General features: G+C 37.2%; 4 protein-coding genes across 6 annotated transcripts; 3 read left to right on the forward strand and 1 right to left on the reverse strand.

Annotated features, from left to right (window-relative positions):
• The first annotated feature begins 2,857 nt into the window (after positions 1-2,857).
• On the forward strand, positions 2,858-9,650 carry LOC116293284 (melatonin receptor type 1B-like). Of its 2 annotated transcripts, none has more exons than XM_031700686.2 (2): positions 2,858-3,198; positions 7,478-9,650. In XM_031700686.2, exon 2 carries the CDS (start codon positions 7,519-7,521, stop codon positions 8,515-8,517), a length of 999 nt encoding a protein of 332 aa, XP_031556546.1. In that variant the 5' UTR covers positions 2,858-3,198; positions 7,478-7,518; the 3' UTR covers positions 8,518-9,650. The 2 variants fall into 2 exon arrangements, with proteins under 2 accessions (XP_031556546.1, XP_031556547.1); XM_031700687.2 differs by lacking the exon at positions 2,858-3,198 and adding an exon at positions 5,141-5,370.
• A 1,429-nt stretch (positions 9,651-11,079) lies between these two features.
• On the reverse strand, positions 11,080-14,362 carry LOC116293305 (high-affinity lysophosphatidic acid receptor-like). The gene is made up of 2 exons (XM_089029195.1): positions 14,066-14,362; positions 11,080-12,390 (listed from the first exon to the last, which is right to left on the reverse strand). Exons 1-2 carry the CDS (start codon positions 14,244-14,246, stop codon positions 11,345-11,347), a joined length of 1,227 nt encoding a protein of 408 aa, XP_088885321.1. The 5' UTR covers positions 14,247-14,362; the 3' UTR covers positions 11,080-11,344.
• Positions 14,363-15,607: 1,245 nt separating this feature from the next.
• On the forward strand, positions 15,608-17,212 carry LOC148911651 (neuromedin-U receptor 2-like). Of its 2 annotated transcripts, XM_089029237.1 has the most exons (2): positions 15,608-15,880; positions 15,984-16,099. In XM_089029237.1, exons 1-2 carry the CDS (start codon positions 15,625-15,627, stop codon positions 16,043-16,045), a joined length of 318 nt encoding a protein of 105 aa, XP_088885363.1. In that variant the 5' UTR covers positions 15,608-15,624; the 3' UTR covers positions 16,046-16,099. The 2 variants fall into 2 exon arrangements, with proteins under 2 accessions (XP_088885363.1, XP_088885362.1); XM_089029236.1 differs by having other exon boundaries at positions 15,608-17,212.
• Positions 17,213-19,289: 2,077 nt separating this feature from the next.
• On the forward strand, positions 19,290-20,542 carry LOC116293299 (melatonin receptor type 1A-like). Its single transcript, XM_089029201.1, has one exon. The coding sequence runs from the start codon at positions 19,409-19,411 to the stop codon at positions 20,534-20,536; it is 1,128 nt and encodes a 375-aa protein (XP_088885327.1). The 5' UTR covers positions 19,290-19,408; the 3' UTR covers positions 20,537-20,542.
• The last annotated feature ends 455 nt before the right edge of the window (positions 20,543-20,997 follow it).

The raw sequence follows: 20,997 nt of genomic DNA on the forward strand, positions 1-20,997 counted from the left end.
GCTAGTTTTTCACAAATACTGGAATATTCCAAGCCAATCAGGAGCAAGCGAGAAATTAAACCATGTTCGGATTATATATCTGACAAACAAATCAATATGTTAACAACACCATGTGGAGAAAAAACCTTGCGATTTGCTGATTGGTGAAAATACATGTCATTCTACTCTCTGATTGGCTCCAGGATTCACTTTACATCGATTGGCTACCTTTCTAGTGGTGCCACGGTTGGTGTAATACTACTCTTCTCCACCAATCAGCACGTCTAATTCAACAGCCTCCAGCAATGACCAGTCTTCAGTCTCCAGCAATGACCAGTCTTCAGTCTCCAGCAATGACCAGCTTTTAATATGCGTCGTTTGCCACGCTAATATACGCTAAAAAGACTTTTTAAGGCTCATTCAAAAATTTTGGGATTAAATACTATTGAAGAAAAAAAAAGGAAGAGCTAAGACCTATCAAGAGGTTCCTGTGGAATAATGACGAAGTCCTGTTGTCAATCTATAGATCGTTGTTGTTGTTTTGGGAGAGAGTAAAACAAAAGCAGATGTGTGTTAATAAAAAGAAAACTGATGCAGACAACGTAAAGGAAAGACGAGAAGACAGCTCAGAGGTTGTTTAAGGGATCGATCTTAGAGTTAGCCTTGCCCTGACTTAGATCATCCCAGAGGTTAATTCAGGGTTTGATCTATGAGTTAGCCTTGCCCTGACTTACATCATCCCAGAGGTTGTTTCAGGGTTACCCAGAGATTGTGCCAAAGCTTGATAAGATATGTGACCAAATTAAATGTGTGAAGAAAAGAATAAAAGAAAAAAGAAAATAAAAAATAAGAAATTTTGAAACAGAACTAAAAGTAACTTAAGGCCGAGATACAAGACTCGGTGCACGGAAAATGGATTTCACAGCAGATACGGTATACTTTATTTTTCTTGCTCCAGACAAGGTGGCTAAGTTAGTCAAGAGATATTGTTCCTACATACGATAGAAATAAAAAACCTCCCGGCTTTGCTTATTAAGTACCTGTTAACCATCACAACAAGTGAGAATTAATGGACATCTCATAGGAAGTCATTCAACAAGCTGTGAGTTATTTAATTCTATAAGTATATCCGGTGTTTTAGTTTTTTGTATCTTAGGTGAATATAGCTCTCACGTCTAGAATATTCCTGTATCTGCCATTGCACTCATTTGATATTATAGTGCCCCTCGTTCAAGACGGAAAAAAAAGAAAAAAAGAACCTGGGGTGCTAAGTGAAACCAAAAGAAAATAATTAAAGAAGGAAAACTGCCAAAAATTATGATAATTTCTTATTTTATTTCTTATTACCATGCTGATAAATTTTTCAAAAATGTAGTTAGAGTTGGAGTTGAAAAAACAAGCTGTGCTGCTGGTGACTTACGCAACAAAATGGACCGAATTCTAAAAGTGTCATCTGGCAAGACCAGGTGAGCTATGGTGACGTACTTAGTTATATTAGTTCTCATAGCGCTGGAGGATCGTTTATGATATCAGTCGTATATATATTGTTTATCAATATTGTCACGAAATTAGTATAATTATTAAAAGTATTAAAGCTGCATGATGGATGTGCTTGATATAAAAGAAAAGTTGGAATAGTACAAGCGGAAAAATTACATCACGTTTATAGAGATACATATGACGAGTGAGGGCAGTAATGTTTTCAGAGTGACAAAGCAGTCCTGTTGGGACATGCCATCAACCAACCTTTAGGGCACAAATCATCCAATATGGTCGGTCACAAATTCTTAAAAAAGTCTCTATTGGTTTATATACCGCCATGATGTTGATGTAAAATATTCTAAACTGGAGTTAAAAACACAAGCTTTGCTGGTGTCAAACGCAATCCAAGGTCTTAAAACCTTGGCTACCTACATTGGGGACAGTGAAACCCTCGTGGCTCGGATGACCACGTTAATTGGCAGGCACGTCTCCAATTTGGGGACGTAAAAGAACCACTGAGGACGCAACGAACCATGGCAGTGACCACCCTCAGTGCCAGCAATGAGATAAGCATGGCCATGGCTAATGTGTGTCACAGGCAATGCTATCCTAATGGTGTCACAGGCAATGTCATCCTAATGGTGTCACAGGCCATGCCATCCTTATGGTGTCACAGGCAATGCCATCCTTATGTGTGTCACAGGCAATGTCATCCTAATAGTGTCACAGGCCATGCCATCCTAATAGTGTCACATGCAATGTCATCCTAATAGTGTCACATGCAATGTCATCCTAATAGTGTCACAGGCAATGTCATCCTAATAGTGTCACATGCAATGTCATCCTAATAGTGTCACAGGCAATGTCATCCTAATAGTGTCACAGGCCATGCCATCCTAATGGTGTCACAGGCCATGCCATCCTAATGGTGTCACAGGCAATGTCATCCTAATGGTGTCACAGGCAATGTCATCCTAATGGTGTCACAGGCAATGTCATCCTAATGGTGTCACAGGCAATGTCATCCTAATGGTGTCACTGGTAAAGTCATCCTATTGGTGTCATATGTCATCCTAATCGCGTTGCAAGCAGTTTTGAAATTTAATGTTGCGGCTCATGGAAGTAACTGCGTGATACATCAGGATTTGCTGCATTATAGGAGTGATTAATGAAAAATAAAGACAAAAGACGATGAAAGAATAAGGAAAACAAAAAAAAAAAACTTTCACTTTTTCAGACCCGACAGAGCCTTCACAGAAGGATATTTTTCCGTCGCTGTTACTGTTTTGTGTAGGAGTTAATAAATTGCACTAAGAAGTCAAAGTACTTCAAATATTTTGCATTTTATCGACAGGTGATCGACAAATGATTGATAATTACACGTAGGCAGAGAAAATAATAACGTTCTGTCTGTACTGAGAAAAAGCTTTCAACAGACTTCTAGATGAAAAAGTGAGCAGTTCGAGGTCAAACTTGGCAACTATCCATCAGAGACTTTATAAAAAATAATCTTTACTTCATAATCAATATCACAATCGATATCAGACTGTATCATTTCAAATGCAAGTACAATCATACCACGTGATATTTACTTACTCTCCCAGCACCTGACACTACTATAAAAACATCGTGTATATTTTATATTTTTACCCAGACGGATCTTCGATCGAGTGAATTTAAACCAAGTTGGTTCTCTTTAAGTCTTCGCTCCTTGAAGGAGAGTCGACCAAAAATCAGGTAAACTACAATCATCTTGCCTCTTATTTCGCTTTTAATTTCCAAGAAATTAAAAATCTTGTCGTTTCCTTCTAAAGTAGCTCTAATATTTGCCATAATTAGAAACATGAAGCACTAGAAATCGTTAAGGAACAACTTCAAAGCCACCCCATATGGTATATTTTCGCCTAGGGATTAAAAATACATTACAAAATTCTGATCCAATTTCGATAGACATCTTCAAGTTAAATTATAAATTATAAAATGGATCGACTCTGAATTTTCGATATTTGTTCAAGTGTTCTTTCTGTGTATTCAGTGCAAGATACTGAATATAATATTCAAAGGGCAAAATCTAAGTACCGATCAGAAACTTGTTATTTCGGGACAAAATTCAAATCATTTCGTAGTGGAAAATAAGGAATTTTGAATGCTTTTAAAAAAAAATTTAAAAATTAAAAAAAAATTAATTTGAAAAGTATTATTGACATAAGTTTGAACAGTAAACCACGACTGTCAGTTTACCATCGGTTAGATATCAAGATAGTTTTCATTTTTTATCGTTTCGAAGATAATTTCCTCGGTCTTTAGTATATCTATAACTCTAATTAGACTTAAGGAGATTAAACTCTATTTCCAAAATCGGAGCTCGAAGATGCCTTGTTTATTTGCATGACATCGTATAGTCATCGTTATAGCATTTTCACTTTCCTCAAAAGAAATATTATCAAATTTTTATAGTTTTCAAACAGTTTTCTTATAATTTTCTAACGAAATATAATCTACCTTTGCAATATTCGGTTCAATTTCCTGTAAAAAAAAAAGGGTTTTGACGCTTTTACTGGTATATTTTTGTCGAGTGAGTTTAAAACATTTACAATATTTATCGTTGTATAAATGGATATCCCTACATCGTTACATGGTTAATACCACTCAATGCTTAAATACCCGTAATTTCAGTATCAAAAAAAGTTTTGATTTTCTATTAATCTTTCTTAATATTTTCTAGAAAATTGTTTTTCTTTCATAACGTTTAGAAAGTTTTTTAGATAAAATTAACCAAAACTCACTTTACTGTACTTCATTATTAAACCTACTTTCTTGCTTCATACATATTCCCTCAATTTTCCAAATCACCTTCTTTCATAATGTTCCGAACTGCTTTGGCAATAAGATAAAACCCAGTTTCAAAGACAATGCAAAATGACAGAAAACGAAGCGTTACAAGTAATAAATCTACAAATGAATCGAAAAATAAATCGTATGTACGGAAAACACACACGGTCAAGAAAAAGTGCCGTCAGCTAAACGATGTTTTCTTTCTTTGGTTTGATCTTCCTTTCCTACTGTTTTATGTTATGTCTTATAGCTCATAATACGTGCAGTGCGGCTGAAGGAGAGACTCGATATATCATAGATAAAGAGTGGCATACTGCGCTGTGTTCAAAGTAATCCCTCGTTTATGCTTAGCTCTTTCAAGGTAATTTCCACAAAACACAGCAACGCATCAAACAAATAATGCCTTTTTAATCTCATATTTTCCCATGCAAATGCTTTTCAAAAAAAACCTTTATATTCGTATTTTTGAGTTGCGAGAAAAGCCATATATTTAATTCCTGAGACCAAACTTAAGGTAGAAACTTGAAATTCCGAATTCATTATTCAGGTATAAGTCAATATATATTTACAAAAGTAAAGTCGGACAAGTCATGGTAAAACGTTTCATAACGTTAAAGAGACAATTAAGAACTTAAGCCGATACAGCGTCAAGATTTATCGATTTATCGATTTCTTGCAATGCTATTCTCAAAAACTGTATCTCGTTATTCTACTTGTCAAGAAGTCATGAAATACCCTTTCTCGTATTTCACATCTATAAAGTAATTTGTGTTCTATTTTCACCTAAATTACTTTCGAATACAAACACCTGCTGGAGGATGTCTCATGGTTACTCCTTGACGCCCATGTGACATTGACAGCAATAATTGAGAAAGTTAAATTACTTTCCTGCTTCAGTTTTCTAGGTCCATGCCATCGATCCGTTCACGAGTCTTTTTAGATGCAACTTCTTGATGAAGTCTAATGAATATACGACCAGCCTTGTTCAACGGCAAAATCCTTCTATAAAAAAATCTCTATAAAATCCGAGCGAACATCTCGACCGACCTCTATGGCTTAGACTGCTTCGAAAAGGTATACATCTTTTTATTCATTTTGAAATGTAAACTGTTAATGAGCTTAACACGCACACATATCTATATCTTCTCCCTTGTTCTGGAATATAATTTTTCCCATGTTTTCATTTTCATAGCATTTTAATCTTCGATTTTTTAATTCATGCCGTGTAAAAAAATGAAACTTGAAAAAATGAAATAGAACACCTTTCTCCGCTATTTTCTAAATTCGAAATGTTACGTTATTGCAGTTAAAATACGACTTAGAGAAGATATATCGATGGATCAAAAGATATCAAAAGTTTTCATGCCTGTGCGGACAAAAGGCAGGGTAAACTCTCTCTCTCTCTCTCTCTAGATTTGTCCTTTTTTTAAACGAAAATTCTTTTGAAAGCCGCAGAATATGAATAAACAGCAATTACTGAATGATTTGTTTGTGTTATCATCAGTTACACCAACTAAATACAGTTTCCCCCTAGTAATATAGTTGCAGAAATACTCGATTGAAATTTAACTTCCATACAAAAATGCTCAATTATATTTGTAAAAGATCAATGATTTATCTTCAGTTCCGTTAAGAACTTGTTCGCTTATCGAAAACATCTGACCTCAAGGCACTAACTTGCGATAACAAAACACCTTGCTCATATAGACAAAGAAACGTCGCCTCAATTCCCTTACTAACAGAAACGATTGAGATTCCCTAAAATTAAACGAACCGCTGTCTGTTGACGTTTACTCAATTGCAGTAACCATAGCTTAACTAAAACGTCCAGGTGATAGCTAATCTGAAGTCGTTTCGTTCGTCGACTTCATACTGAAAAATATATATCCTGTAAACATATATGTAATTTGTGGCGGGTTTTCATTCAGGAATTGAATAAAAGAAGATGAGAAGTTTTTTGCATCAGAATATCTAAGTATAATATATCTTGTAAATGGCTAAATGTGTTGGTAATGATTGAGATATTGAGGGATAAAGAATCATGTCAATGGCCAGCGATATGATTGGAATATGAAGACTTGTAATTATACACAAATTGAAACTAAATGTTTGTTATGACGTTGTCATGGAGATGTCTAATTGCTGCCTTCTGTCGCCAAATGAACTTGAATTTAACGTTCACCAATTTATGCCTCCCATGAAAAATTTTGAATTTTTGGGAAATATTTCTTCGTTTCAATTCAGAAAGATTCCTTGATTTTTTAAGTCCCACTGTCAAAGAGTTTCAAAGTTTCATAGTTTCAAAGAGAGTTTCGTGACATGTTTCTTTTGACCAACTGAACAGCTCATTCTTTTTCTATTTATTCAATTCTACTGTCCTTCTAGTTCTTCCTCTCTTATGTTGTTATTTCTTCCTTCTAAGACCTTCTCTTTCTTAGTCAAAGTTTTTCGCCATCGTGTTCTTCAGAATCTTTTCATCATTTTCTTAAAAGCAATTTTCCTTGTCTTGGCTTTTTCGCATAAACAGTTACAGTAATGATCATGGCAATCAGATGGTAGTTACTTTTTCATAGTTAATGGGGTTGTTATACATTCATTCATTTATTCATATTACCTTAAACGACATAATTAACTTGGAGTTCCGAGTAATCATGCAGTTGTTAGACCTACCATTAGTTTCCAAAATTCACAAGATTGTATGTCATGTGTAATAAGAGAAAGGAACCAATTTCTGCTTCCGTGCCAGTTACTGCCAACTCGAAGGCTAATTGAAGAACTGAAGATGCCCTCAATTTTCGAGACACAGCAGTTTATTTAGACAGCCCGGTATGGTTGCGCTTGTTTGTCCTCCTGCTCATTCCTCCTTCTCCTCTTACTCCTTCTTCTTCTTCTTCTTCTTCTTCTTCTTCTTCTTCTTCTTCTTCTTCTTCTTTTTCGTCTTTCCTACCTTCTTTGTTTTCATCTTTTGCTTTCTTTTCCATCGTCTTGCTATATCCGTTTTTCGGTTTCCCTATCTTGTTTTTTATTATTCTCCTCATTTGCCATCTCCATTTCCATCCATCCCCCTCCTTCTTAATTTTCATCTATATTTTCTACTGCGATGTAGTTTCAACACTCTTATAAAACGCAGTCTCCAAATTCACACTTGTCTTACTAATGTATTTCTCCCTTTCTTCTATAGATTAGAATCTGCGTCAAGATATGTAAACAGTAAACAGAAAGATGAATCGAAGTCAGTACATAGAGTACCTAAACAGAGAACTTTACATTCGCGAAACCAACCGTAAAACCGTCTCTACATCATTAGCAATCGTTTTCATCGTGCTTGAAGTGGGCGGCAACTTCGTAGTGTGCTATGCGGTCCTCAAAACGAAAAAGCTCTATTCCCTAACCAACTTCTTCCTCGTGATATTATCGCTATCAGACCTTGTAAGAGGAATAGTCTTGATGCCAATATGGATCGATGTCTTATTGAATGGACAGAAAAACTTTACTGACAACGGCTGTAAGTTCACAGGATTTACATCGTCATTTTGTATTATTGGAAAACTTTTTACAGTACTTTTGATCTGCATGAATCGTCTAACAAGGGTTTATCGACCATCGACTTATGATTGGTTGTTTCAAAAATGGTTTGCCGTAGCCATGGTGACAGTCACGTGGCTAACTGCGCTTACAGTCGTCATTATTCTAACGACTTCAGGTCTCGCCAAGATCGAATTCCATCCCGGAAGAGCGATATGTCTGCTCATATTTGAAGACCAAAGTGTTTTTCAGGACCTCGTTGTAGCACAGTTTATCTTCAGTGTCATCATCCCTCTATGTTTGAACGTTCTGTCACATTTCAAGGCCTTCAACGATCTAAAAGAACACAAGAGAGAAGCAGGAGGAAAAATAAGAGTGCAGATTTTCAACAAAAGACACGACGAAGTTGAAAATGAACTCGAAAACCATGGCCATGACATCGAAGCTACACGAACCCTCCTTGGAGTAGTATATGGGTATATATTTTGTAGTACCATTACAACGAGTATTATCCTGGCCGATGCATTTAGACCTTATTATTTTGACCGAGGTACTCATCTGGCTTTGACATTCTTTTTATTTGTAAATGGAATCATAAATCCAGCGCTTTTTAGCCGCACGAACAAGCCTTTTCGGGACGTTTGCCTGGAAATCTTTGGCTGTAAATGGAGCAGACGAGTTATTCATGTACAGTAGGAAGAAATTGAAAGACGTCAAAAAGATCAAAGATCTTTAACTCTATCAAATCCCAAAACTACTTGATTTTAGAATGGGACTCCAACACTTGCTTTGCTCCCTTCAGGACACAATTCATGCGACAACAACGAAGAAACTTTCCTGGCGGCGCACCTATGCAGGACTTCATTTTGAGCTAAAGTCAAAATCGTCAACAACGTTCGTTGTGGATTTGCATGGGAACAACAAGAGAATCGGTTGGCTAATGTACAGTTTCAGTTTACTTACTATTTCGCTTCTCATTGGTCGATAGCCTTCAGTCAATGTCTAATATCGTGTGAACTTGACATGATGTATGATAAATGTATTTTCTGTAGGTTTTCCTGCAGATAACACATTCTTTATGTCAAGTTTATTCAAGGTCATATTGGAGATTGAAATACGTTTGCTATTTTTGCTAGCAGAATTAAATCTTTATTCTTAGTCTACAGAATTTAAAATAAAACAATTATTTGATGGATATTTGATGCTTACTTCTCCAAGAGTGTCGTCTCAAGACAAGGTGGAGATCTACAATACATTTATTTGTCTATCGTGGTCTATGTTTTCCCATTTCAGTTCACGTGTCATTCCCTTGAATACCAGTTGTTTTTTTTTTTGTTTTTTGTTTTTTTTTGTTTTTGTTTTGTTTTTTTTTTTTTTTTTTTTTTTGTTTTTTTGTTTTTTTTTTTTGTTTGTTTAACTTTTGTACATGATAAATCTTATTCTCAAGGGATTGACACGTGGTCAAACTTGGGAAAACATTACGGCATAAGCCGTTAGACTATAGTTAATGTCAAGGCATAAAGCAGCCAAAAAGCTGCATACAACTACAATAAGTAATGAAAATACTGCAAAAACTATGTCTAATTGCCTTTCAAGACTACTACCAAAGAACTCCTTGTTTAATAGAACGCTGTGATGCCTTTAAAACATATTTTTTTTAAACTTTGGTTAAAATTTATCATAGATTAGGAATAACTTGTCTCTCATCATCATCTGGTGAGCTTGGTATATTTCAGTACCCTTGATAGTGGGTTTCCAGATTAATTGTTTTTTTTTTTTACTATAAAAGCTAGTTGAGAATCAAAATAAATAGTAAAACTGAAACTTTATCTTGGTGCTTTTATTTATTACTTTAATTTTTTTGCGGATTTCGTAAATCCGAAGAAATAAATTTAATTTTACATCTTTTATTACTCTGGGGTCTAGAGGGGTTAGTTTATTCTCGCTCCGGTGTTTGCTGTTATAACTGAAAACTGAAGAAGATAATTGCCAGTTTTCAGACTCCGCCATCCATTGCCACGGAGATTTCATCTCCGGGTTCTCCGGTTTTCCTCCCCCAGCCAAAACCTGATATAACTCAATAAATTAAAATTCGATCTGTAAAGAGCCGTTTTTGACTTTGATCAGGCCAGAAGCCGCTTCATGTTTCGATAAAGTTTTAATTTACTTTAGGTTAGACAAGAGACAGATGTTCGCCACAAGTGACCTGTAATGGTTTTTCACCATCACGCAAGGGCAGCCATGTTAGATTACATAAACAATGCGATCGTTTTATATAAGAAAGAATTCAATTCCCGATGGCAAAGGGATTTCTAACCACAAGCAGACTAAGCTTTATTATGGGCGTGGGCACGTGATGGTGCAAAACCTCTATTACATGTCAAAAAAAAAAAAAAATTTCTATCCAAAAATAAATTATCATAGGGTAGTGTTATTGAGGGCCCCGTCCACACTATGCAGGATAAATTTGAATCCGCAACTTTAACACCGAAACCGAAAAAAACGTTTTTCGTCCGCACATGAAAACGGATAAAATGTTTCGCGTCCACACTGAGTCCGATCAGAGGCGGCAAAAAAGCTGAAATTGAGCCTGCGGTGAATTTTTAGACTTCCCGCCATGTCCCCATGACAATCATGACGTCATCGTATTCGAAATTGGCGTTTTCAAATTGTTCCACTCTGGAGACCGTATTCGAAAAAAATCTTTTTCAGTGAAGAATTGTTCCGGATTCGCCCGGACTAGTGTGGACGGTAGGCCTAACCTAATAAATAAAAATTCGGATTCAAATTTATCCGGCATAGTTAGTGTGGACGGGGCCTGAATAACAAAATTACATCCCCTCATAGCCATAATCACCATGATCATAATTCTCCAGCAGACATTGACATTAATGTAAGTTATTATAATGGCCGAAACTTAATGACTTACACCAACATCTGATGAGAATTACTCGGACGCACGGAAATTAAATTGATTTTAAAATATATCCTAGAATATCGTATTGACAATACCTTCCATCTCAAAGTACTATCCTCTCAGTAAAAAAATATCAGAGCTTGTATTCCGGCTATCGAAACATTGTCGAGAACTCTTCACTACGCGTTTATCTGCTTACCCGAAGAAACTGGTAGAAACAAATATCGCGTTTTTGAAAATAACAAAAATATAACACTTAGTGTTTTTATAGTTAGTCCCAAAGCAAATTAAAGTAGCATAAAATTAAATATATCTTGATGAAGTATAACTGCACTGTAAATGTGATATTTTCAAAGCTTTTCGTTTTCCTAGGATGGTTTTTTGGCAATGGCATTTTCTCCCTCTTTGCGGAATGATAACTAGATAAGACACTAGAAGATTTTTCAACGAATAATCCGTTTTAATGAATGAATTACAAGAGGTCAAGGTGTGGTAGAATCCTTGCTTTGCTGTTAAAGGCAGTGACCCTAGGCAGGAATTTCCATAAGGTTCAGTGTCTCTTGTATTTTTGGACAACATTTTAAATTACTTAGCTGCAAAGTATTACTAAGTGTTCGTCTGCCTACTTGGCATTACCTCAACCACATTACTTCTAAAGCAGAATGGGAGCAGTCTGATTGCTGCTCTTCTAAACGGACGGTTTAAGGTCCCGTACAACACAGGGTTAATAGCACTAGACAGATAGATAAGGTAGACATAGGCCATGTAGGTAGAGCGAGAAAAGGATCCTAAGGGAAGAAAAGCTTCAAGTATTTCGACCACAACACATGGAATCCAACAAGCACCGAAGCCTAACACCAAAGCAAACAGCAGTCTAGTGACTTTGAGCTCTTCTGCCGATACTTGTCCATGCAATTGCAAACCGTTTGCGTTTTGGTCCGCGTTGGTACGAGCAGCGTGGAGGTTGTTGTTCGTCGTGTGGTGACGGATTTTTCGAAAAACGGAAGCGTAGCAATAAATCATTAAAGAAAAAGGCAAAAGCATATAGAAAATAAAGCAAAGAGAAATGAATATAATATTTTGATGGTTTTCTTGTATGTACATGAAACACGAAGATCGACCTGGTTCGAAGTGGAATCCGCCTGTACCGGTGACTGGAGGAAGAAGACTAGTCAACAAGGCTATAACCCAGACAAACACAAGAACACCAACCAAAAATTTCTTTTGAAACCATCGTCTAAAGAGAGCCGGTTTAACTACGCAGAAATATCGGTTCGCGGCTATCAAAGTCATGGTATGAAGCGAAACAAATCCCAGAAACATGAAAAGGAAGCCTTGAGTTTCGCATAAAAGATGTCCGAACGACCATTCGCCCTTGATGAGCGTCCCAGTAGTAAATGGAATAACAAATAATGATGTTAACAGACCCGATAGAGCGAGAGAAAATACATAGAGGTTTGTCTTGCTTTGTAACGAAGGTGTTTTGCAAATAACAACAAGAACCAGGATGTTTCCTGCAACAGCGACTAAATCGATTAAAATCAATGAAAGATATTCAGCCAAGACAACTTCTATTCCCCGACTGGCTAGTTCTTTTCTCATCTCTTCTGCTTTGTCTTTCCATATTGATACGTTTGCTGCCATGCTCAAAACTTCTTCACAAGTGAAATACTGTCTCGAGGTAATTTCTTGAAACTACTTGAACAACGTCGATGGGGACTTTGAGTTTCATCGTGGGGATTGACTAAATATATTCGGGCATAATGAATGTAAGGCTAAACGATGCCCAGCAGTTAGTTATTTAATGAAAAATCATGATCTTAGATGTAATTTTCCAAAATTAAAAAGAGTTTTGAGCTAAAACGAAAGAAATGAAGGAAAAGTAAGGAATAAGAAAGAAGGAAGGAAGGAAAAGAAATTATCAGTAAGAAATTCCAAAGAGTTCATAATTAATGCGACAACTTGTTCAAAATTTAATTTGCTCTCAGCTTATAGCAATTACTGAACCATCCTAAAATTATCGAAGGTTGTGCTTACTGTTTAATAATTAATCATTGCTCTATGCTGGAGTTCGGAAGACACAGGAGTAAATGTGGAGATGCAAAAAAGAGAATCAAGTGCGGCGGAGTGCTATTGACCTCGCCTCTAACCTTTGGTATCTCGTTAATAGGTCTCTCCTATTATCCCAGGGTTTTTCTCCAGGTTCTCCGGTTTTGCTCCCTCCAAAAAAACCCGGTGTGATCGATCAGTTAGACGTGTGATCAGCCCAGAGGTTGTTTCATGCAGGGTTTGATCTGTGAGTTCGCCGTTCCCTGACTTAGATCAGTCTAGAGGTTGTTTCAGGGTTCTATCTGTGAGTTAGCCATGCCCTGACTCAGATCAGCCCAGAGGTTGTTTCAGGGTTTGACCTGTGAGTTAGCCATGCCATGACTTAGATCAGTCTAGAGGTTGTTTCAGGGTTCTATCTGTGAGTTAGCCATGCCCTGACTCAGATCAGCCTAGATGTAGTTTCAGGTTATAGATAAAACTGAATTCGAATTTGAATGTAAGTGGTGGTATTAATTGACGGCAACGAGGTTGTTCTTACGGCAGCACGAGAAAAGTTTAACAGTTGCTTTTCTAAAAGGTCGGTTCAGGACACCATACAATACAGGGTTGATAGCACACCCAAGGTATATATTGGCCAGCATGGTTGATCGGGAAAGAGCCCCTCCAGGAAGGATCGTATCTGCTAACTCAATCCCAAACCATGGAATCCAACACGCGCTGAATGCCACCACCAGGACGAACAGCAATCTTGTAGTTTTGATTTCTTCAGCGCTACCACCAGCTGCAGCATGAAGGCTGTTGTTGGTGTTATGTTGGTGTATTTTACGAAAGACCAATCAATGCCATGGTTTGAAGCGATATCATGCCTAAAGACAAAGAAACAAAACTCTTGTATCTGACACACTAGACTACCAAAGATCCACCTGCCATGAATCAGCACTCCAACAGTCAATGGCATCACCAACAGCGCCATCAGTGTATCAGATACAGCTAGGGCAATGATATACGTGTTGGTTCTGGTCTGCAGAGAAGGAGTCTTGTAGATCACGTAACATAATGTTATGTTGCCAACAGCAGATATGAGATTGATCAAAACCATTAAAGAGCTCTCGACAACTGACAAGGCTTGAAGCTCGGTTTGACAACTCAGTCGCTAGATCTTCTTTCCACGTCAAGTTGGCCATCCTTTAAAGTTATAGTAATTCGCTGTAATTTCTTTGGTAGGCATGCAGCATGAATGTAAAAGACGTAAGCTCGATAGCTTATCTCAATCGTTGCATTCGGTTCTGGTCTGCAGAGAAGGAGTCTTGTAGATCACGTAACATAATGTTATGTTGCCAACAGCAGATATGAGATTGATCAAAACCATTAAAGAGCTCTCGACAATGACAAGGCTTGAAGCTCGGTATGACAACTCAGTCGCTAGATCTTCTTTCCACGTCAAGTTGGTCATATCCATTAGTTCAAAGTTTACAAAACTTTCAATTCAAATCGTCAAATTGTTTTGTTTATCTCTGTCTCGAGTTTTTTCAGATTGCTAAACGTCGGCCTTTCCTTGTCCAGCGTTATGCAACATTTTTTCAGTTGAAAGTCGTAGTTCTTCTGATAAATATATTTCAATATATATCTATATGTGTGTATTCTCATTCATATGTAAAGCTGCTGCCGGCGAGCTAGTCAACACTAAATAATGCATACCACTTCTCGATTCGGCTTTAACAAGAACACTACCCGTAACGAAGAACCAATCCGTTTTGTAGGCTTGAAATATTTATTGATGATTTTTATGCAAAGAATTTTTTAGGCTCAAAATATTTAACAATTATTCGCCGAAGGCGAAGTGAAAATCGGGGAACATTTACCGCGAGAAGCGAGTCTTCGAGCAGCGAGCTAGTTTAACATGAGCGAATAACTGAGAAAGAGTTTATTTTAGTTCCAGTTCTATTTATTTATGCAAGCAGCACAAATCAACAAACGAGCGTGCTTCACCTCTAGGTGAAAAAATTGTGTAAAAATACTAAAATCAATTCAGTCTTGTAAGTCTTTAGTAACTTATAAAATCTGAAGTTGTGAAAGGCCCATTGGCCCTCTTGTTCAGTCGTTTCATACAAGGCTCGTAATTTACCTTTTACGCATGTTCTTAGTAATTTTTTTTGTCAATGTTGTATAGTTAATATAATCTATATGACCTTCCACCCTAAAACTTAAAACCTAGTTATTTCAATAAAATAAGGAAATATATATATATTTATCCTCGTTACTTTCCAGCTTTTATGTATTTATCTCCCCGCCAAACTGAAAAGCAAATGATGGTATTTATTTATTGAATCCTGATAAATTTAAAGCTGAAATATTTAGCCAGAAGTGTCATTGATTGGCGCATATATTAACAATCCTGCAATAGAGAAGCTCCGCGATTACCTTTTTGCGTTTTCGAAAACAAAATGAATCAAATTCACGCTGGGATTTGTTGAATTAGAAAGGCACAAGAAAAACTGTTAGTTATATATCATGGCTAACTTGACATACACTCACTAGGTGGTCTTCAATCTCACATGCGCGTTTTATTGCTTTTTGATTAGTCATTGGTCCAAAGTCTAAATTAAATTCTAAATTAAAAGTTGCACTCCTACTTACCTACTTTGAAGCGCAGTTACTTACGACCCGAGCAGCTGCTGTTCATCCTCTTTCCAATTAAAATACATCTTTGAAGAAAGCGATCATCGCCGATCTTAAATCGAATGCGACGATTGAGATAAGCTATCGAGCTTACGTCTTTTACATTCATGCTGCATGCCTACCAAAGAAATTACAGCGAATTACTATAACTTCAAAGGATGAACAACTTGACGTGGAAAGAAGACCTGGCGACTGAGTTGTCAAACCGAGCTTCAAGCCTTGTCGTTGTCGAGAGCTCTTTAATGGTTTTGATCAATGTCATATCTGCTGTTGGCAACATAACATTATGTTACGTGATCTACAAGACTCCTTCTCTACAGACCAGAACCAACACGTATATCGTTGCCCTAGCTGTATCTGATACACTGATGGCGCTGATGGTGATGCCATTGACTGTTGGAGTGCTGATTCATGGTAGGTGGATCTTTGGTAGTCTAGTGTGTCAGATACAAGGTTTTGTTTCTTTGTCTTTAGGCATGATATCGCTTCAAATCATGGCATTGATTGCAATCAACAGATACTTCTGTGTTGTTCGTCCTTCCTTGTACTCTAAACTGTTCGGCAAGAAAAGATCCCTAGCGATGATGATTGGTATTTGGGTGGTAGCCCTCGTAACAGCCATGGCGCCTCTGGTGCTCCAGATAGGCAGTTTTCAGTTCATGGCTGGTCGTGCGTCTTGTTTCATCAGCATCCCAGAATTTCGGTCCAACATAGTTTATACATCGTTTTGTCTGGTTCTGTTTATTTTGTTTCCATTTTTTGCCATGATCTGTTGCTACGCCCTTGTCTTTCGTAAAATACACCAACACAACACCAACAACAGCCTTCATGCTGCAGCTGATGGTGGCGCTGAAGAAATCAAAACTACAAGATTGCTGTTCGTCCTGGTGGTGGCGTTCAGCGCGTGTTGGATTCCTTGCATCGTGATTGAGTTAACAGATTCCATCCTTCGTGGAGGGACTCTTTCTCGATCAACATACTTAGCCTATACATACCTAGGAAATCTTTCCAGTGCTATCAACCCCGTATTGTATGGTGTCCTTAATCGACTGTTCAGAAAAGCAACAATTGGACTTTGCTCTCTTAGAAATAATGTTGTTCATGTAATGCAGGGACGTGGTGTGTCAGGATAGACAGAACACATAGTCTCGCTAGAACTGTCCCAACTGAACTCGTTGTATTTTTTCTAATTAACCAAATTATTTCGAACCGTAAAGAAAAGCTCTAGGTTGCTGTAAGTCAGGGCACGGCTAATTATATGTCAGCTTTTTATATGTCAAAGAAGACACCTAAAAAAACTCTAGTGACATGTCATGGAGATTTCAGGAGTGGAAACAGACATCCTAGAGGATGGAAGCTATCCGGCATCCTCAGGCCTTGGTTTCCAAAAACCGTGTATTTTTATGTTTTTGTGTGTGTGTGTGTGTGTCTTCCTTGGCTCAGTTTCTCGACTAATATATATTTTTTTCGTCAATTTTTCTTTCCTTTTTCCATTTTCCTTCGAAGGTTCCAGCAGGATATAACCACTTAAAGTACCTGAGAAGCTTGGCAGTTACATACAAGTGGCGAAAATGCAGACCGGAAAAACATTCCATCTCTGCTAAATTTAATGGAATATGGTACTAAATCCCATCACACACTTCTGTTATATCAATTCAATATATCAATTGTTATTGTTATAGGGACTTGACATCCAAACAGAGTTTTTAAGTATTCTTCCGAGTGAAACTAAAATGATTTCTACAAAATTCTATAGCTACTTCTCACCTTCATATTCAGTTCTTGAACTGACTTACTGATTTATAATTACTTTAAGAAAAAAAAGAAAAAAAGAAAAATAGAAAATTAGAAAATAGCAAATCTATCTAATCTAATCTAATGCGTTTACCACTTCTGGCTGGACAGTTTAATGCCTAACAGTCCTTGCGACCCAATTGATAAGGCAGCCGGTAGATCGAATTAGGACTTAGAAGTCGATTTTTATGGAGGGAGGAAAAACCGGAGAACCCGGAGGAAAAACCCTCGAAGTCAAGGAGAGAACCAACAAACAACTTTACTCACATACGACACCGAGATCGGCAGGACTCGAACCCGGGTAGCATTGGTGAGAGGCGCCGCATTAGCAGCGCACGCCACCGGTGCTTCCCTCTTTAGGAACAGAAGTTCTCAACCCCATTAGATTGATAAAAATAACTATTTTAGTATATTAGCATATATACCAATAAGATGATATCAAAAATGTCAGTCTATACCTTCAAAACATCGAAATAAATGCACTAGTTTTGCTTAAAAAGTCAATCCCTATTTGATATTTTTTCTTCTCATATGACAACGCTCTTGCAATTACACCTACTTGCAAGAACGTTGTCATACAATATTAGAACATTACGTAATTTAGTGAGAAAAAGTTCAGCTTCAGTGATCTTCTTTTGTTTTTTAATATAATTCCTATCCCACTAAATCACTAATGTTCTATTTTCGTATGACAACGTTCTTGCAAGTAGGTGTATGTTAGTCGTACATTATACTCATTTACCGATCTAGTGTATTTCTGAAGAGCCCCCTCTGGATATCAGCATTTTAAGCTGAATGGGCCACCTGCCCCATATAAATAAAGATTACTTAATATATAATCATCACGGACGTATTTTATAATCATAAATAGTACAATTTTAGAATTGAACACTAGAGTTTCTCGCGCTGTGATTGGTCGAGTGACCAGCGATTCTGAGACGACATTTACTGCTTGAATGGTGATTATAAGGTTTGTAATACTAAAAGATTTTTTCATCCAGAATTTCAACTTTTTTGATATTCAAGTCTACAATTAAACTAAAACAGTTATTCCCCTCAGGCTCAGTAATTATAGTGAATATTTATCTCCTGCTCAGCTGGAAGACTCGCGGCTCGGTAAATATTCCACCAATAATCACTTCACCTTCGGGGAATAATTATTAATTATTATTACTATTAAAAAGTAAGAAGATAAAGTGATTATACGTTAAGTAAGAATTCTTTAGGAATTGAATGAAATACCTAGTAGAAATCCAATTAAATTGTATTTCATGGATAATAATATAGTAAAGTGCTACTATGACGAAAATCGCTCAAACTTGGATTCAGCTGAAACTTCCTAAGAATATTCTTTAAAGGTCCAATAATCACTGTATGAAGTGTTTTCTCGATATTCTGGACGAAAGTATGATATTTTTACGATTATTTTTTGGAGTCTGTGACGTCATACACTCAACATCAAACTTTGCTACATATATTTCTGTCATTCTGTCATTTCATGTTATTGTCATTACGGAGACTTAATGATGCTATAATCATAGTTAATAGAGTATCATTGTTGATAGATGGGACGAACAAATTCGTACAATTTTACAAACATTGTTGATAGATCTGCAATTGATCTTTGCGAGACGTAATAGATAGTCCTTATCAATTTTCTTATGCTTGATAAGATTTAGAAGCCAATCGGAATCGCAGGTTCCGTGTATATCCTATTTACTACCATCTGCGCACGGTTAATGCTTCACACGATCTTAGTCTAATTTCGATTTAAACTTTACTGAAGTCACCCACAAATTAGATTTAATAAGCTCGTTTATTTACTTCAGTGGAGATAAGTTCGTAATCATAGGTTTTTTTAAAAACAATTTGGAAAGACAAAAATCAATTATAGGTAAAAACAATTCAGAAAAAAGAGACGGATAAAAAAAATTATCTGGCATAATTAATTTATGCATCGTAGCAACTGCAGAGGTTAAACCAGAAGGAGGGCAGTTAATGACATCTTCGTAGCATGATCAGTCGAGAAGAAAATATTTACTTATATTACTAATAGTCGGTTTGTCTTAATACTATATTAAGGCAGCGAAAAGCTGAGGAAAAGTCTTTATTTTTGCTAGAAATTGTGCTCATTTCTTTGGTTGCCAGATGAACAACAACTTGACGTGGAAAGAAGACCTGGCGACTGAGTTGTCAAACCGAGCTTCAAGCCTTGTCATTGTCGAGAGTTCTTTAATGGTTTTGATCAATCTCATATCTGCTGCTGGCAACATAACATTATGTTACGTGATCTACAAGACTCCTTCTCTACAGACCAGAACCAACACGTATATCATTGCCCTAGCTGTATCTGATACACTGATGGCGCTGATGGTGATGCCATTGACTGTTGGAGTGCTGATTCATGGTAGGTGGATCTTTGGTAGTCTAGTGTGTCAGATACAAGGTTTTGTTTCTTTGTCTTTAGGCATGATATCGCTTCAAACCATGGCATTGATTGCAATCAACAGATACTTCTGTGTTGTTCGTCCTTCCTTGTACCCTAAACTGTTCGGCAAGAAACGTTCCCTAGCGATGATGATCGGTATTTGGGTAGTAGCCCTCGTAACAGCCATGGTGCCTCTGGTGCTCCAGATAGGCGGTTATCAGTTCATGGCTGGTCGTGCATCTTGTTTCATTGTCATTCCAGAATTTCAGCCCAACATAGTTTATACATCGTTTTGCCTGGTTCTGTTTATTTTGTTTCCATTTTTTGCCATTATCTGTTGCTACGCCCTTGTCTTTCGTAAAATACACCAACACAACACCAACAACAGCCTTCATGCTGCAGCTGATGGTGGCTCTGAAGAAATCAAAACTACAAGATTGCTGTTCGTCCTGGTGGTCGCGTTCAGCGCGTGTTGGATTCCTTGCACCGTGATTGAGATCACAGATTCGTTTGTACCACCCATTCGTTCGTCATACATGGCGTACATTTACCTTGCCTACCTCTCTAGTGCCATCAACTCTATCTTGTACGGCATCGCAAATAGAACATTCAGGAGAGCGACAATAGGACTATTTGGATGCCATCGTAAGATAATCAATGTAGTTCAGGTTGTACCTTGCTCTGAAGTAAAACCTACTTATCGGCCGTCATCACATGTAGAATGTTGCAGTCGCTATCTAAAGTCAGTAACTGATGATTTACAAGAAATAAATGTGACCTTATCGAAAACAACAGTAATTAGTAAAAGCAACAGCAGTAAAAGCAACAGCAGCAACACTGATTTGTAGATTCGATCTAGCAGATATAACAGAGTTCTTTTAAATGATATTTGCATTTCGTCTATAGAGATGGGGATGGGGATGGGGATGGGGATGGGGATGGGGATGGGGATGGGGATGGGGATGGGGATGGGGATGGGGATGGGGATGGGGATGGGGATGGTGATGGTGATGGAGATGAAAAATTGTTTTTTCAATAGGATAAGATGCTATGGATTTGTCTGTAAGATTTGCTGCTATAAAATAAAGGCCAAATAATTAAAAGATCCTTTTTATCAACTTTTCTTATTTGTTGATAAAAGTAATAGAAGAAAAACACTAGCAAATCCTAAGCATCATCATCTTCAGCATCATCATCAGCACCGTCATCATTCGCAGCAGCAGCATCATAATCATCATTAACAACATCATCAGCAGCAGTATCATAAACATCATCATCCCCGTCATCATTAGCAGCAGCAGTATCATAA

The sequence above is a fragment of the Actinia tenebrosa genome, unplaced genomic scaffold, assembly GCF_029948245.1.
Source record: "Actinia tenebrosa isolate PJP-AT-01 unplaced genomic scaffold, QUT_ActTen_1.0 PGA_scaffold13__45_contigs__length_12533684, whole genome shotgun sequence".
NCBI classification, from domain to species: Eukaryota; Metazoa; Cnidaria; class Anthozoa; order Actiniaria; family Actiniidae; genus Actinia; species Actinia tenebrosa.